This window comes from Halichoerus grypus, chromosome 9 (assembly GCF_964656455.1).
Source record: "Halichoerus grypus chromosome 9, mHalGry1.hap1.1, whole genome shotgun sequence".
Lineage (NCBI taxonomy): Eukaryota > Metazoa > Chordata > Mammalia > Carnivora > Phocidae > Halichoerus > Halichoerus grypus.
The window spans coordinates 109,862,910-109,882,369 of NC_135720.1; the positions used below are offsets into that span (position 1 = coordinate 109,862,910).

General features: G+C 37.6%; 1 protein-coding gene and 1 long non-coding RNA gene across 2 annotated transcripts in view; one reads left to right on the forward strand and one right to left on the reverse strand.

Moving 5' to 3' along the window:
• DNAH8 (dynein axonemal heavy chain 8) overlaps positions 1-19,460 on the reverse strand; it is a 431,463-nt gene that overhangs the window by 212,339 nt on the left and 199,664 nt on the right. Inside the window, exons 32-36 of the mRNA XM_078055380.1 lie at positions 18,299-18,361; positions 13,582-13,682; positions 9,757-9,894; positions 9,352-9,592; positions 1,114-1,313 (exon numbers count right to left, since the gene is read on the reverse strand). Of these exons, the coding sequence (XP_077911506.1) occupies positions 1,114-1,313; positions 9,352-9,592; positions 9,757-9,894; positions 13,582-13,682; positions 18,299-18,361 (743 nt within the window). The remainder of the gene's footprint in view (positions 1-1,113; positions 1,314-9,351; positions 9,593-9,756; positions 9,895-13,581; positions 13,683-18,298; positions 18,362-19,460) is intronic.
• Positions 1-19,460, forward strand: part of LOC144379086 (uncharacterized) — a 231,690-nt gene that overhangs the window by 65,103 nt on the left and 147,127 nt on the right. The gene's annotated exons all lie outside the window — the stretch shown is intronic.

Below are 19,460 nucleotides of genomic sequence, written 5' to 3' on the forward strand. Positions count from 1 at the left end.
CTAAGAAAGCCTTCAAATCCTGAATTCATTGGCTACAGATACTGTTCAGGTGAATCTACAGCCTTTCTTCAAGAGGTCATCATTCAGGAAATCAGCATGGCAAAATTTGCTATGAACCATGAAAACAGTATCCCATAAAGTCTAAGAACCACTGAATATCCTATGGTCACCTTTGCCAGGATTATTCAGATTCCCTGAAAGCAGAAGATGTACCTAGGATCTTAGCCCCAGCAAGTCAACCCAGAACTCCCAGAACTAGGAGCTTTGGAATTGTACATTATCCAAATGCAAGACTGCCTTTGGGGCCAGAGGTTATGCAGAATATCATTTATTAACCAGCGATTCCAACCTAGAGAAGGGATATTAGAATTCCAATGCATCCCAGACATTGATTCTGCTAATGATGAGGTTGTGACATACTTCTTAGGTGTGTTAAAGTGAAGAACGGTTGAGAATTACTGCGGAGTCAGCTAGGGGATTAGAGGTTGCTAACGCTCAGATTAAGACCTGACAGTATACTTAATCTGAGTCCCATTTCGGAAAGCTGCACTCAAGGTCACAGTCACCTTCCAGCTGGTTCAGTAATCCAATGATGGACAGGTCATCTCACTTAGGGCAGAGTAAACCCAGCACACATATAGCCACTTTTCCCCATAAAAAAAAATGCATAAAGTGTTTATGTAACAAGCCCCTAATAATACATTCCTTTCATGTGTTGCCAGCATACTTTTCCTGGGTCATTGGGTGAACACTTGAGCAGGGTTGGCCAAGGAGGGCAAAGATGACATATTGGAGGAACCAAAGAGAAAGAAAATAAAATGAATAGGTCATCTCAGTGGGGAGCCAAGATGTTTAAGAGATAAGCTGCCAATTTGGGGGAGAGTAATTATGATGGTGCCCACCAGAAAAACAGTAAGAAGAGATGGGTACCATAAGGAAGAGACAGAGGCCATGACTGTTAGGGAAAATGGGTAGCTCATTTAAGGACAGACAAGAGTGAGCACTTCAGGTCAGAATCTTGTGTTATACCACAGCTGCAAAACTGGGCTTTCACCTAGTATTATATAACCCTAAAAACCAAATTAAAACCTTCCCCCCAAAGTATAAAATTACCTGTTGCTTAGTAAGGAACCTAAGACCATTAAACTATCCTCCATCAAAGTGATAATTTCTCCTGATTCAGTTCCTTTGAGAAGGAGCTCTCCCTTTCCCTTAAATGCTGCAAAACTCAGGTTCTGGTTCGTCCAATTTTCAATCACCTGAGTCAGCTTGGCTTCAATATCCTTCTCCTTAATGGCAGATATGCAAATATCCTTCAGAGGGAGATCAAAGAATATGTCATGACATTTTCAATTACAAATTAAGTGCCTTAGAAAATCATAGAATTTTCTAGCTTGAACCTAGAAGTCATTTAGTCATTTTGTGGCCAAGGAAACCAAAGCTCATGATCATCATGTTATAAGTTCAAACCAGAACCTTCTGACCATCTGACTACTAGTTCTTTTATGGTACCATATACACGCAATAACAGAACTTAAATCTTCATGTTTCTTGATTACATTTTTAATTGGAGTTTTTTGGCCAAGATGGAGATGATAACAGCTGCTCTATCTCAGCAGGTTGTTATGAGAAACAAGGGAGGATATATGTGGGGGGTCCTCTGAACTCTTCAAAGTAACACAGAATCATTGCTGTATTCCAGCTTGCTCTGGCCCTAATATGAATATCTCATTTGCTTAAAAGTCATTCTATTTTTTTTTCTCACAGGTTTTCCTGTTTTTCTGAGAGTCCTTGATACGAGAGTCTCACAAGGAAAAATAAAAGTAATGTATTTTCCCTACCAGGCCTCTATTTATTTTCATACTTAGAATCACAGATCTCAGAGATGGGAAGGAATCAAAAGGTATTTCTACAAATAATTATAATACAAAGTAGCATGTAATCAATGTCCTCAGAATGGTATGACTTGTTGTGAATTCTGAAGAGGGAGAAAGGACTTCTGCCCGCAGTCAGGAGGGAAGGCCTCACTGAGGAGGGAGCATCTGAGACTGAGTGGGATTCCAGTGGGTGGTGGGGGCAGACATTTTACAGTGAGGGGAAAGAGTTCCTTTAGAGGCAGTGAGTCCAGGGACAGAAGGAATCCAGCTTGGCTAATGGCAGGACATGCGGAACAGAGCAAACAGGATGCACAGGCATACACAGCACTGAGGATCTGTTTTGGGGTACAAATAGTAACTGAACCCTGGAATTCCTTGGAATTATAGAATGAAGTTTTCAAAGCACAGCTTATAAATGACTATATTCTTAAGTGTAAAACCTACCTATAAGAATGAGATGGGCACCAAAGTTCTTTTTCAATTCTTCATTTCCTTCAAGAGTATTTGAATGATATTTATAAGTAGGACAAAATTCTTTGAAAACAAAATTTCTGGTGTACATGTGTTTTTAAGAAGGGGAGAAGGAGATGCAGAGCCTGGGTGGCTCAGTGGGTTAAACATCTGCCTTCGGCTTAGGTTGTGATCCCAGGGTCCTGGGATCAAGCCCCGAGTCCGGCTCCCTGCTTAGTGGGAAGCCTGCTTCTCCCTCTCCCTCTGCCCCTCCCCCTGCTTGTGCTCTCTCTCTCTTTCCCTCAAATAAATAAATAAAATCTTTAAAAAAAAAAAAGAATGGTAAAAGAAGAGGCAGAAAACTTAAAACCATATATATGGGAGATTTCTGGTTACATGGTACAGTTCCTCACCTCCAAAAATATAGAATAATTGATAAAATGCAAACAGAGAAAGTAGAAAACATACCAGGCTTAAAAACCAAACATCTCCATGGACCTGAAGTGGAAAAGACACACAAACCACTGGGTAGAGATGAAGCCCAGGCCTGAGGGCTCTGGTGGGGGTGGAGGGCAGGGGGCGTCAAGCCCTTATAAATGGGTTTGCATAGACATATCTTGTTACACCCCAGGGTCCAACACAGAGGCAGCCCACTGAAAACTGCCCAGCCTTTCTGTGAAAAAGGCCTATTTGCTTATCTTAGAGCTTCTACCTGAGAGGCTGGCATCTAATTTAATATACAACTCAGGGTCTACTGAAATACTCTCCAAAGACGGAGGCTGGTGGGCACCACTGATGCACTGTCCCTCTGCCTCACTCCAGGTCACCGATGTCTCCCAGAAAGGAGTTTATGCACATGTCTGGCCCCCTGGGTTTTTTTTGTAGCTGCCACCCAGGGGATGTCTCTTGATCACCTGATTCTGGTGGCAAATGAGGTTTGCCACAGGACTATAATAAATGGGGGGCGGGGGGAGGTTCATAACCAGCTACCCACCCCAGGGCTGAGCACTGAGACATCAGAAGGAAATGTCCGGTTTCTTACTTTGAAAGAGGCCTCTTGCTTTATCTTCACAGCTGTGGCCTGAGGATCAGGCCTCTAATGAAACATACATCCAAGGGTCAACTATAATCCTCTCCAGAGACTTGGAAGGGTGAGTGCTATCTTCAGACTCCTTATGCTCTGCTCCCAAATGCTGGCATCTCCAACAAAGGAGCTTGTGTAAATAACTGGCACCCGGCATTTGTGGCTGTCACCCAAAAGGCACATCCCTTAACAGCCTGACTCTGGTGACCATGTGATCTGACTTACAGATCACATGGGCCAACATTCACATTCTAGGAATCCCAGAAGGAGAAGAGGGCAGAAAACTTATTGGAAGAAATAATGGCTGAAAATATCCCTAAACTGGGGGAGGAAACAGACATCTAGACCTAGGAAGCCCAGAGAATTTCAAAACAGATGAACCCAAGAGACCCACACCAAGACACTATAATTAAAGTGTCAAAAGTTAAAAACAAAGAGAAAATCATAAAAATGACAAGAGAAAAACAACTTGTTATGTACAAGGGAACTCCCACAAGACTAATAGCAGATTCTTCAGCAGAAACTTTGCACACCAGAAGAGAGGAGCACAATATATTCAAAGTGATGAAAGGAAAAAATTATCATGAATACCCTACCTGGCAAAGTTGTCCTTCATAGTCAAAGGAAAGATAAAGAGTTTTCCAGACAAGCCAAAACATAAGGAGTTCATCACCACTAGACAAGCCTTACAAGAAATGTTAAAGGGACTTCTTTAGGCTAAAATGAAACAGTGTTAATTAGGAACAGGAAATATATGAAAGTGTAGATCTCACTGGTAAAGGTAAGTATATAGTAAAATTCAGAATAATCTAATGTTGTAAAGGTAGTAAAGTTAATTACTTAAAAAGCCAGTATGAAGGTTAAAAGACAAATGTAGTAAGACTATAACTACAATTATTGTCAATGGATACACAAGATAAAAATAGGTAAACTGTGACATCAAAAACAAAATGTGGTGGGGGGAAGTAAAAATGTAGAGATTTAGAATGCATTCAAACTTCAGTTATCAACTTAAAATAGACTGTTATAATTGTGTTGTTATACATAAGCCTCATGGTAACTACAAAGCAAAAACCTATAGTAAATACACAAAAGATAAAGCATACCACTACAGAAAATAATCAAATAACAAAAGAAGAGAGCAAGAGAAGACAGGAACAAAGGAATTACAAAAGAACCAGAAAATGATTAACAAAATGGCAATAGGTACATACCTATTAAGAATTCCTTTATATGTAAATAGACTAAATTCTCCAAAAAAAAAAAAAAAAAAAAAGACCCATCTATAGGCTGTCTACAAGAGATTCAGTTCAGATGTAGGACACACACAGAGTGAAATTGAAGAAATGGAAAAAGATATACCATGCAATGGAAACCAAAACAAAGCTAGGGTATTTATACTTATATGAGACAAAATAGATCTTAAGACAAAAACTGTAATAACTGACAAAGAAAGTCATTATATAATGATAAAGGGGTCAAACCAACAAGAGGATATGATTTTGTAAATATTTATGCACCCAAATAGGAACACCCAAATATATAAAACAAATACTAACTGACCAAAAAGAAGAAAATGACAGCAATACAATAGTAGTAGGGGACCTTAATACCCTACTTTCATCAATAGATAGATCATTCAGACAGAAGATCAATAAGAAAACAATGGCCTTAAATGACACATTAGATGAGATGAACTTAGACATATGTAGAACATTTCATATAAAAGCAACAGAATACACATTCTTCTCAAGTGCACATGGAACATTCTCCAGGACAGATCACATGTTAGGCCACAAAATAAGTCCCAATAAATATAAGAAAACTGAAATTATGTCAAGCATCTTTTCCAACCACAATGGTATGAAACTAGAAATCAATTACAAGAAGAAAACTGGAAAATTCACAAACATGTGGAGATTAAATAACATGCTACTGAAGAACTAATGGCTCAAAGAAGAAATCAAAAGAGAAATAAAATAATACCTTAAGAAAAATGAAAATGGAGGGCGCCTGGGTGGCTCAGTTGGTTAAGCGACTGCCTTCGGCTCAGGTCATGATCCTGGAGTCCCGGGATCGAGTCCCACATCGGGCTCCCTGCTCAGCAGGGAGTCCGCTCCTCCCTCTCATGCTCTCTGTCTCTCATTCTCTCTCTCGCAAATAAAAAAATTAAAAAAAAAAAAAAAAAAAAAAGAAAAATGAAAATGGAAATACAGCATACCAAAACTTATGGGATGCAGCAAAAGCAGTTCTAATAGGGAAATTCATAAGGCTAAATGCTTACATTAAGAAAGAAGAGAAATCTCAAATAAACAACCTAGCTTTATATTTAAAATAATTTTAAAAAGAATAACAAACAAAGCCCACAGTTAGTAGAAGGAAAGAAATAACAAAGATCAGAGTGGAAATAAGTGAAATAGAGACTAAAAAAACAATAGAAAAGGTCAAAGAAACAGCTGGTATTTGAAAATATAGATGAAATAGATAAAATTTTAGCTAGACCAACCAAGAAAAGAGAGGACTCAAATAAAATCAGAAATGAAAAGAAGACATTAACCAATGCCATAGAAATAGAAAGGGGCATGAGAGATTACTATGAGCAATTACATGCACAAGAATTGGACCACCTAGAAGAAATGGGTAACTCCCTAGAAACATACCACCTACCAAGATTGAATTATGAAGAAATAGAAAATCTGAACAGACTGATTACTAGTAAGGAGATTGAATCAGTAATCAAAAAAATCCCAACAAACAAAAGTCCAGGACCAGATAGCTTCACTGGTGAATTCTACCAAACATTTAAAGAAGAATTGATACCAATCTTCTCAAACTCTTCAGAAAGACAGAAGAGGAGGGAACACTCCAAATTCATTTTATGAGGCCAGCATTACCCAGATACCAAAACCAGACAAAGACACCATGAAAAAAGAGAACTACAGGCCAATATCCCTGATGAACACAGATGCAAAAATCCTCAATAAAATACTAGCAAACTGAATTCAACAATACAGTAAAAGGATCACACACAATAACCTTGGAATTTATTGGAATTTATTCCAGGGATACAAGGATGGTTTCAGTATCCACAGACCAATCAATGTGATATACCACATTAACACAAGGAAGGATAAAAATCACATGATCATCTCAATTGATGCAGAAAAGCATACAAAATTCAATATCTATAAATGATATAACCTCTCAACAAAGGTACAGAGAGAGAACATACCTCAACGTAATAAAGACCATATATGACAAATCCACAGCTAACATCACACTCAATGCTTTTAGGTCAGGAGGAAGAAAAGGATGCCTACTCTCACCAGTTTTATTCCACTTAGTATTGAAAATCCTAGCCAGAGCAATTAGAAATGAAAAGAAATGAAAAGCATCTGAATCAGGAAGAAAGAAGTAAGGTAAAACTGCCATTATTTGCAGGTGACCTGATATTATATATAGGAAACCCTAAAGATGCCCACCAAAAACAGTTAGAACTCATAAATGAGTTAAGTTGCATAAAACAAAATCAATATGCAAAAATCAGTTGCATTTCTATATACTAATAATGAACTATCCTAAAGAGAAATTAAGAAAACAATTCCATTTACAATTACATCAAAAAGGATAAAATACCTAGGAGTAAATTTAACAAGGAAGTTTAAGACCTGTACACTGAAAACTCTAAGACATTGATGAAAAAAACTGAAGAAGACACGAATTAATGGAAAAATATCCCATGCTCATGGATTGGAAGAATTAATATTGTTAAACTGTCCACACGATCCAAAGCTAACTACAGATTAAATGCAATCCCTATCAAAATTCTAAAGTCATTTTTTATAGAACTAGAAGAAATAATCCTAAAATTAGGAACCACAAAAGACCCCAAATAGCCAAAGCAATCTTGAGAAAGAAAAACAAACTTGGAGGCATAATGCTTCCTGATTTCAAACTATATAACAAAGCTATAGTGATCAAAAGAGTATAGTATATTTGGCATAAAAACAGACATAAAGATGAACAGAATAGAGAGCCCAGCAATAAACCCACACATTTATGGTCAATTAATTTATGACAAAGGAGCCAGGAATATACAATGGAGAAAAGGCAGTCTCTTCAGTAAATTGTGTTGGGAAAACTGGACAGCCACATGCAGAAGAATGAAAATGGACCACTACCTTACACCACACACAAAAATTAACTCAAAATGAATTAAAGATTTGAATGTAAAACCTGAAACCATAAAACTCCTAGGAGAAAACACAGGTGATAAGCTCCTTGACATTGTTCTTAGCAATGATTTCTGGATTTGGTAAGAAAGCCAAGGAAACAAAAACAAAAATACACAAGTGGGACAACATCAAACTAAAATGCTTCTGCACAGCGAAGAAAACCATCAACAAAATGAAAAGGCAACTAACAAACAAGATAAAATATTTGCAAATCATAAATCCGGTAAGGGGGTAATATCTAAAATATATAAAGAACTCACATAACTCAGTAGGAAAAAAACCCGAACAATCCAATTAATAAATGGGCAGAGGACTGGAATAAGCATTTTTCCAGAGAAGACATGCAAATGGCCAACCGGGTACATGAAAAGGTGCTCAACACCACTAATCTTCAGGGAAATGCAAATCAAAACCACAGTGAGATACCACCTCACACCTGTTAGAATGGCTATCATCACAAAGGCAAGAAATAACAAGTGTTAGGGAGGATGTGGAGAAAAAGGAACCCTGCACATTGTTGGTGGGAATGTAAATTGGTGCAGCCACTATAGAAAACAGTATGGAGGTTCCACAAAAAAATTAAAAATAGAGCTACAGGGGCACGTGAGTGGCGCAGTCAGTTAAGCATCTGACTTTGGTTCAGGTCATGATCTCAGGGTCCTGGGATCAAGCCCCACATTGGGCTCCCCACTCAATGGGGAGTTGGCTTGTCCCTCTCCCTCTGCCCCTCCCCTCACTAGTGTTTTCTCTCTCTCTCTCTCTCTCTCAAATAAATAAATAAAACCTTTAGAAAAAAAATAGAGCTACATATAATCCAGCAATACTACTTCTAGGTATTTATTCGAAGAAAATGAAAACACTAATTCAAAAAGAAAGAAACCAGAAAGAACATACATACTGAGAATAGACTGGCGATTGCCAGAAGTCGGGGGGTTGCAGGGTGAATGAAATGGGTGAAGGGGGTCAAAAGGTACAGACTTCCAGTTATAACATAAATAAGTCCTGGGATGTAATGTACACATGATGACTATAGTTAATAATACTGTATTGTATATTTGGAAGTTGTTAAGATAAAAGTTCCCATCACAAGAAAAAAAAATTAACTTTGTGTAGTGATGGATGTTAACGAGACATATTGTGATGATCATTTTGTAATATATAAATGTATCAAGTCATAACACTGCAAACATAAACTAATATGTTTATATCCCAGTAATAAAAAGTATATAATTATAAAAATTATATCTCAATAATAAAAAAAGAGATACCATGCAAACAGTAAGCACACACACAAAAAGAAAAAGAACCAATTAAAAATCTTGGAAAGGAAAAATAATTTTAAATATGTAGTAGACTAATAAGAAAAAGGATGGAATCAGAAATTTGGAAAATGTTCTGAGGAATTCACCAGGAGTGCAATACAGAAATAAACAGATTTTTTTAAAATGAGAGCTAGTTAAGGGACAAGGAGGATAGATTAAGGACCTCCCAAACTAACATATTTCAAATAATCATCTTATCTCCTTGAGTTACTATATTATTTTGCAAAACCAAAGGATGTTCAGGATCATTCCAAATTTTGAGGGTACATTACATAGGGCAATTAGTACACTCTTAAATAAAATGTCCATTTGTATAATTTCCAGAAAAGTAAAAGGAGATGTTCTTTAATGAACCAGTGATAAGATCTTATAAGCTTATGTACCTCAATGTCATCCTTATGTTTAAGTAGTGGTGCTTCCATAATATTTCTAAGACAAAAAGAATCAGATTCCACATCAAATGGGGTTCCAGTTAACTCAGAGATTCTGTCCCAGTGTCTCTGTTTCATTGCCTTATTGGTCATCATTTCCAGCAGAGGACATGACTCACTGAAATCATCAATTCTTTTTTTCAGATCCAAAAAAGCTTGCCAATCTTTAAGCCCTTTTGGGAGTTTACGACACCTTTCAGAAAAAAGAAAAAAAAAAAAACTATATCACTATCCATTTCTTTGAAGCATTATGTATATACAGCAATATATCAGAGGATAAATTCATTTTTAAAATACCTACAGCTCCTATGAAGATAGGCACTATAAAAAGGTAAGCTTAATTCATTTCAAACTCACCTGTTTTGAAATTCCTGCAGTTCTGCATTAATTTTTTCAATGTCTACATCTCCCCAAAGTATTTCATAATAACCACTAATATTGTTCATTACAGTGTCATATAGTCCATACAGCTTCTGCAGCAAGTTGAGCTCTTTTCTGGGAAACCAAATAAAGTCATTACATGTGTATCTTAAAAATAAATGTCATTATTGGATAGGCAGAATTCATCCAATCAAATATTTCATACATGACATGTGTAATGTCTTATAGACACCAACATGGAAACAACCCTGTCAGTTTCCAAACAAAAATTTTATTAAAGCTCTATCAATTAGGTCAAGTTTATAGCTCTCAAATATTCCAGGTCATACGATGACTTGACATTAACAAATGGTTTGATTATTATTACGGTTCCAATCATTGCAAACAATGTGACCAGAACTTGATAATAAGATCAAAGCTAAGGCTAAGGTTTTGATTGTTTTTTTTTTCAAATGCAAGCTGGTTTTTTATGAGAACATCTGCCTTTAGGAAAGTGATTTAAACATCACTTTCCTACCAAAAGCTTTCCCTCATGTACCCAAATGGAATTATATACGTAACAAGACTAAGAGGAGGGATTATAGATCCAAGTAAAGAAAAAGTCCTTTATTGTATAAACCATCAAAAACTGACCACTCAACAGAGTTTGTGGATGCTCCCAAGAATTCCTCAATCCTTAGCAGACCATGAGTATCCCCTAGACCCAATTTTAGTTTTTGAGGTTATTTTGTGAGTGGTTTTAACTATTTGTAAGGATTGATATTCACAACTTTTATTATTTATTGTAAATAATCCAAAGACCAAAGATAAGGTTTGCTTATGTTTTTAATATAGTAAAACTCATTCTATCTTGCAATTATCATAAGGGTACACTGGGACCTTTTATAAATCTAAAACATGTTCTGGAATCTTGGTTATCTTGTTTTTCCAATTCTTGCTTCATTTTGCTGATTCATCATCTTAGAAATTATTTCATTATTAATCACAGAGTATTCCCAACTACACTAAAAATTACTAAAATAACACAGAAAGAATGACAAGATCTCCCATAAGGAAGGGACAACAATTATCCTTCAGGTTTCATATTGTGACACCCAAAGCATTGCGTCATATTTTTTTTTAAGATTTATTTATTGTGAGAGAGAGTGGGGAGGGGCAGAGGGAGAGGGAGAGATGGAATCCCAAGCAGACTCCATGCTGAGCACAAGCCCAATGCGGGGCCGATCCCATGAACCTGAGATCATGACCTGAACCTATACCAAGAGTCAGATGTTCAACCACCTAAGCCACCCAGGTGCCCCTCATTGCATCATCTTTTAAGAAAGTATCAAAAAAGAACTCTGGACGGACACCAACCATCTTTGTGTTCTTTTGATTTTTGGTTAGCTTTCACTTAATACAGTTAAGGATTCAGAATTGTTCACTTTTTTTTTTTTACTTGAAACAGCAAAGAGAAGACAACTGATAAAGAAAGGTGCTCCCCAAGTATTAAAGAGAAAAGAGACACAGAACAGCACTCTAGACTCTAACTGTAATAGTGAAACTAACTATGTATTGAGATCTCAGATGGTGGGTCTTTAGATGACGATTACCTAGAGGAATTTTACTCAGATCTGACATTTATGAGTGAACAATATATTTCAATAGAGGCAAGGGCTTCATAATGCAGTGTTTTACAAGAACTTAGGCCATCCCATTTTGTGAAAAGGATAAATGATTCTTCTTTCATTATCTGTGATGTTTGCGTAAGTTTTACTTGGGACTTTCCCTAAGTGGACAAATGCTGAAGGCAGATGTGTACTCAAAGGAGATAGATGATGCAGAAATGAAAAAAATCCATTGACTTGATTCAAATCTACAAGTAAAGATTTTGGCATTTATAATGCAAGAAAGATAGTGCTCCTCTCTTCAACAAAATTATGAGTGTCCGAGTTTTCAACAGTTTTGGGTTTTAACAATGCAAGTGCAAGAAAAATCAGAAGTAATAATAAGCTAGAAGCTGTGGGAGATGGATTTGAAACCGGAAATCAGTGTTTACAGAATGGGTATGGTCCCGTTTGTGCATGACAGCTGATGAGCAGTTGGTTGTATCACCAGCAAGACCCCAGGACTTGACCTTTACCACCCACCTGCTTCTACTCACTCATCTTTCTCTTACATTTTTCCTTAAGCTCTTCTTTCTGGCTTACCTCTTAACTCAGCAAAGGAAACCCTAAACCACCCTTCAGGTGATGGCAACTGCCCTGACTGACAAGACCTCCCACCTGACATGACCACCCAGACCTTTTGAGCTAAACCTCTGACTGGCGCCTATGCAGATGGACCATGGAGGGACCTCTGGAAAGACCTACAATCACCTTTACCTCATTATAATACTAAAACTCAGCCCAAAGAGGAGCACAGCCTCATTTGCATAACATACAATGTGTGATTAGGCATGTTTCCTTAAGGCGCATGTGTGACTTTATGCCCACCTCTACTAGGATGACAAAGCTTCCCTATCTAAACATTCATCCTAACCCTAAACAAAAGGAACTCATTCACCCATTCTTAGGGAGCCATGGCTTTGGAAGCCATTCCTTGTGATCTCCTATTTGCCGCAAATCAAGGGTTTTTTTGTACAACAATTCAATCTGGTGCAGTTTCTGACTCACCAAGGAGTCAATTCACATTGGTTGGGCTCCAGTTGCATTCTGAAGTCAGTCTCCATTTTGTGTATGTATCTTCAAACCAGGGTGTTATGGAGTAAAAGTTTGGGTTTTCTCTGCTTAAATTCTTAAAATTACATTTTCTAACAAAAGTGCTTTTCACCATTCCCTTATTCTTACTTTTGCAAATTATTCATAAATTACTTAAAAATGTAAAAAATAAAATAAAATAAAAGGGTCCATTGATCCAAATTGTAAATGAGGATGATTATTTTTCCTGGGACACTGAGGGTTAAAATAAAACACTGAGTCTCAGACTGAACGTGCAAAAGAGTTAACTAGAGAATTTATAAAAATGCAGGACCCAATCCCTGAGATTTTGATTCAGTAAATCAGGGCAAGGAACAGATACCTGCAGTTCTAACGCAACTGGTCCTTGGGTTAAGCTTAGTGAATGACTGCTTTGGAAAAAGAATACAAACCATGTACCCTAAAGTAGGCTGAAGCATTGATTTATGGTCAGATAATTTCTTGTTTATTTTGCAAAGACGTGTTATGACTTTGAAAGAAGTCAAGATAAAGTTCTTTTTTAAAGCCATGATCCTAATAAGCAAAAACCAGTTTTAATTTTGACCTTGAGGAAAGTTATATAAAATTCTGTTAAAATATAGTTACTTAAATCCTAGATCTACTTATTGTTTAAAATCAATGAAGTTCCTTGGCCTTCAATCCTGATGAATTTCTATGTCTACCCAAAGGGGAAGAGCACTTAGCATAAAGGTAGTAAGAAGGGTTGGAAAGCCAAGGATGGGTAATCCTCTAAATAAAAAATATATCCAAAATTGCAGTGCTTCTGCACAATAATGGACACTATTCAAAAATAGTGAAGAGAACAAAAGAAAGCACAGGCTAAATATAGGTCACAAACACTAGATATTTTTGCAATGTACTTTCCATTCCCCAAGAATATTTCTTTTATATGTGATGACTATGGATCCAGTGGGTCAGCAATAGCCAGGAATAAGGGAAATATTTAGGAGTATTCTAAGAGAGGCTCTTCTCTGCATGATAAAGGATTTAATGATGACATGATTCTTCTAATGGACAGTATTTCATTATTTGCATGTAACACTTGCCCAATTTATACACTTACCTAGTTTTGTGTAAAATCTCATAATCAGTCACAGGCAATCCAAAAAGTTGTTCACCAGATGAATATGTAACAAACTTCCTCCACAGATCATCAAAATTGGCCTATAAAAAGATTTTTAAGTTGTAGTAAAATATAATTAATTCACATCCCATTAAAGTAGAATTTATTATAATTGGAATAAAAGCTACATTGAGGTTTATTTAATAATATCTATGAAACAAAGATTTGTGAAGAAATTTATAGTGATACCAAGGTATCAGAAGAAAAGTTGAGCACTTAGGAAAATTAACTTTCAAGCATTCTAAAAGCATCCATAAAATTTTTTCTTTAATAAATTATGTGGTCCCCAGAAGACCTATACTTCAAGTTCCCATAAATATGTCTGAAAGCAATAAAACTGCATTTTAAAAAAATCTATAATTTAGGCTTTTTCACTAATTTAGACTTGTCATCTCTTCTACAGGGTTCAAATGAGTGAGTATAATCTTTTTAATCCTGTTTTCCCTCCAAGCAATAAAGAGTCTATAAAATGAAGGATTCCATTTTAACACCATTTGAGAGAATTTTAACAATCTGAGTCAGGGAAGTTAAGGCCCATGCCCTTTGAATTGGAGGTAGAATCTCCTATACTTAGAATGATAAGTATGGAGCATGTTTAAAGCACAAAAGCAAATAGAAATAATCCACCTGTGACAAGGTGTGTGTGGCTCAAAATAAGGGTATAACTATTAGGATCCTATCAATAAGGATCCTAAATTTCCAGCCCTGGAGAATGTCTGGCATCAGACCTCGCCATATTCAGATATTGAATCAGATCTGACAGCTAACGTTAGCATATTTTAGAGGAGCCAAATCAGGAAGGTGTGAAGACCCCAGAGAAACACCAAAGAATTCATCCTTCCTAGAACCTAAAGGCCATATTTTGCACTTTTTATATTCCTTGGTGGTTAGGATAGTGGTTACTCTGTATGGTGACTAACATAACATAATAAAAAATAAATAAATAAAAATAAATAAATAAATAAATAAGTAAAATAAAGTTACTGACTAAAATGGCCATGGAACCATGTGAACACTAGAAAAGGAGAAACAAAAACATTAAAGTTAGCATAATTTAAAACAGTGACATTTAAAATCTTGTTTATGTGGTGAAGACTATTGATGGACGCCATTCACTCACCCCCTTTTCCATCCAGGCCCCAGATAATATAAAAAGACCCATGGCACCAGCCAAATGGGGAACAAAATACCAGCTATTATATTAGCCAACCCAGTGCCCAGTAACTCCGGAAATCAGAGTAAAGTTGCATCAGAGAATACCACTGCACCCTGAGTCCCAATGTGAAGTTCCTGCTTCTTTCCATGATCTAGATCCTGGCATCTGTTTTTTGGGGGGGTTGGGAAGGTGAGGGGGCACCTGCTTTTGAGGAGAGTTGGGTCACATATCCAGCCAGATGCTTGGAGAACAGACTGCTTAGCGCGCACCCCCAAGCATAGGCAGAACAAAAGGTGCCAGATGGCAAGAGATGGGCCCTACAAGGTCTTTTCAATAAGTGGCCACATTCCCAGTTAAAGGGTAGCACATTAAAGTCCCAGTCACTGACCAATAAATTGGTAACTCCTGAGGGAAAGACAAGGAGGTGGGTCTACCTTCAAAATATATCCAGGCTCCAACCACTTCTCATCAACTCCAATGCCACCAATCTGGTCCAAGTTACTGTCACCCTCCCTCGGATTATTGCAATAACCTCCTAATTACTCTCTCTGCTTCCACCCTTGACTGTCAGTAATCTACTCTCAATACCATAGCCAGGGCGATCCACTGAAAACGTAAGATGATGTCATATTTGGTCTCACTCAGGGCCTTTCCACGTGTTCTTCCTCCTGCCTGGAAAGCTGCTATTCCAGATACCTGCCTGGCTCGTTCCTTCATTTCTCTAGGTCTCTATTCCAATGTCAGCTTTTCAAGGTGGCCTTCTCTGGAGATGAGATTTTAAAGTTCACTTCCACTTTACATACACACAGCCCAGCGTGTTAATGCCTTTTCTCTGCTTTATTTTTTTCCCTTGGCACTTATCACCACCCAACATTACTATGTAGTTTCACTCTTCATCTAGTTTTTATTGCTGAGGGGTTCTGCTTGGCTCAGCTGGCAGCCACCAGGTGAGAAGATCAGTCTTGGTCTTGGCTCCTCCAGAGAGGCAGGCCTTTCCCTGGGACTCTGGGGACTTCAGGTAGCAAAGGCTCAGAGCCTCCTCCAGGGTCCAGCGAGATTTTACTTATTTGAGAGAGAGAGAGAGAGAGCCCGAGCCAGGAGGGAGGGTGAGGGAGAAGCAGACTCTCCTCTGAGCAGGGAGCCCGATATGGGGTTTGATCCTAAGACTCTGGATCATGACCTCAGCTGAAGGCAGACACTTAACCGACTGAGCCACCCAGGTGCCGTTTGGTCTGGATTTTCTATTTAAATCACTCAGATCAAGGGAGATACTTGAAAGTTAGATACCATATGAGAAATTCCACTTGGTTCTGATGGAAAAAGCCTGAACTACCCCTCTCAGGAGAACCTGAAACTGGAGAGATCCCATTCAACTTAACTGAACCTTTTTGAGAAAAGCATGCATGGAACCAGCTTGAACCATCTATGGAACGTGCACATAAAGCAACAAGGACAAGATTACTGACTCCACTCTTCTGTTTATTCGCTTTGAGGTGAAAAGCCCAATGGTAAAGTGGTAGGAAGTCATCTCTGACATAGGTAAAGGAATATTTAGAAATACCCATCCAGCGCATGGCAAAACTAAGTTATGAGCTACAGAAAGCCTTCGTATGGCTTGATTTGCTGCAAAACATGGTATTCCTAGTAAAGAAGAAAACACTGGGTTTTGGACAACATCTCTGTATCTCCTGGTGGCTCGACCATGGAAGCTATCTGAGTATAAAGGCAGGCAGAAACTGGGGCCAGGTGAAGAAAAAGGTAACATCTAGAAGGGGGCGCAGGACAGAGAGTTATGTTTCTTATTGTTACTTTAAAAAGGAAAGACACACAGCTTTTAAAATGTTGAGTGGGAAGATTTAGTGAAGAGGAAGAGGTTAAGAGTAAAGGAGAGAAACGGGTCAGTCTAAGAAGGGGTAAGGGAGAGTCAAGAGGCCCCAGGGACAGGAAGGGGAGCACATCTCTCTGAAATGTACATCACACACCCTAAATCATCTCTGTACATTTGGAGACAAGGTCATTTGTTCAAACTAATCTCAAAACTACTCCTCCCACACTTGTACTTCAGTAAATGACTCTACTTTCTTCTGTTTTCCCAAGCTGGAAGCCTCCCTCTCTTCCCCTCAGCCTATCAAGTTGGTCTTGTTAATAAACTCATGATCCATCCAGCTTTCTTCATTGCAAGTGCATTTGGTTGGTCTCAATCTTTACAATTTCTTGCTTGCATGACTGAAGCTGCCATCAGTCTGACCATCCTCCCTCCAAAGCATTCTCCAAACTAATGCCAGAGAAATCTTTTCAACATACAGCTATTTTAAAAATTCAAATGTGAACATATCATTCCTTGCTTAGAGCCCTCCAGCCCCAGGACAGGCTATGAGCTCCTTATCAGAGCCTACAAGGCCCTCTCATTAGTGATTTCTGCCCTCTCAGCTGTCCCCTCCCTCATCCCTATCCTCTCTGCTCACTGTACCCCACATTTCACTCCTTCATCTCCCTAACTCTCCCTGCTTATGTCCTCATTTCTGGGCCTTTGTAGGAGGTGCAAATTCTGTCTAAGTTGTTTTTCTTCCTTCTTCCCCTGGCTAATTCTAAATAGTCCTTCAAGATGCAGCTTAGATGGCTCCTCTTCCAGGAAGCCTTCTCTGGCTGCCCCCTCAGCTCCTATTTTGGTTGGTAACTCCCTACATCTGTTTCCATAACACTAGTTCTCACACCTAGATCATAGCGCTCACCACACAGTTTTGCAATTACTATCTATCCAGCTCTCTGTCTCCCTACCAGATTTTAGCAGCTTAGAGGTAAGAACCTTTCCTTAATCATTTTTCTATTGACCAAGACACACAGTAGGCATCTGATATTTTTTAATGACTACAAATGCACGTGGGATAGGGAACATAAAAAGAACACGAACATATAGTACAGCCACTACAGAAAACAGGATAGAGAACTGAAACAAATAATAGAATTGCCTGATCCTCCTAGGGGCTAGTTTACATAGTAATCCATGAATCTGCAAAACTCTAGATGTGCTCAGCAATCTGAGCACAGAAAAAGATGGTGAATCCAGTGAGTACTGTATAGTCCAGGGTAAGGCAAATGAGCTGGGAAGTTTAAAATCATGGATAGAAAAGGAATGGATACAGAGGAAAGACAGGGAAACCATTTGTCAATATTTTAAATCTTATTTTGATACATTTTGTTATTCCATGAATCTTTACGATTTATATGTAAATGAGATGCTTGGAACCAAAATAAGGTATACACTTAAGTTCAAAATCAAAGTCTTATTCTCTAAAAATACAGAGAGAAATTCTGTGGAGAAGAACACAAAGGGATACAAGAAAAGGAATCAATCACATTATTTAGCAGATTAGAATACAATTAAAATCTGTATGCACTTTAAACACTAACTTTTCCATTGTAAGGTAGACCACATAAATTTTTCCCTAAAATTACTTTAAAGAATAACAACACATTGTCGACATTGTCGACAAGTTTTACCTGAAATATCTGTAGCCTGTTACTAGCTTCTTGGGGTGGAATATTTGGAACCATGGGTCCTTCCTGTAATTAATAATATAATCTCCATTTAAATTCTTAATCACATGTATTTATCAATTTATTGAGTTTATCTATTATTTCCTTTTAAATAAGTAAACATTATTTTAAATTGAAATGATCTAATTTTGTCCCACATATGAAGCTTTCATTTAGTTTCTGTTAACAGCTTTATTGAGATATAATTCACATATTATACAATCTCCCATTTAAAATGGACAATTTAATGGCTTTTAGTATAGTCACAGAGTTGTGTAACCATGACCACAATCAATTTTAGAACATTTGCCTCACTCCAACTTCCATTCATTTTTAAAGGACCATGACATTGTTAATAAAAAATGTGCCAAAATTACATCCTGTAGGAAGCCTGTACCACTAGAGCTCTGTTTCATTTCACTTATGATTATAAACAATGATGCTGTGCTTGTGTATTAGAATAACTGAGATAGAGTTCTGAAAACAGCCTCCTTTCACTGTTTGTTCAGCCTAATATGGAAATGGAGGAGCACAAAGTTGAATACTTGGATGAAGCAAAATGCAGTCCTGGTGGCTATCATCCAGAACAGTTGCAAAAAGGACCCCAGATGGTCTGTACAATCCTGAATATTATGGATATGCTAAATAATAGACCAGATTCCCAGTATAATGGAATGATAGGGCCATAAAACATTGACAAATCCAACTAAAAGAGGTAAGTTTAGTACATGTAAAAAAAGTGTGTTATATGATTATTATTATTAAGGGCTTAACATGTCTTATGAATCCAGACCCACTATGACCACTAAAAGAAAGTAGCATATGTTAGGGGAATATATCCAACTTCTGAGTTTAACTTCAAAGAGGAGGATCATTATCAGTCATGTTACCAGGCTGACTAGTCTGCGGGACTGACCAGGTGTGACATTTATTATTTATTTTCAGTGACCCTTTTGGTTCTCTAAGAGTTAGTGAAAAAAAGATCAATTGCATAATACCCTGGTATTTAGGTTTGTATAGTTTCTTATAGCCTTCCAACAACTGTATTACATTTTCAACTATGAGCATTCTGGCCTGAGAAAGAAAGCATAAGGCCAGACCTTTTGTTCCTTCCACAATCTCAAAA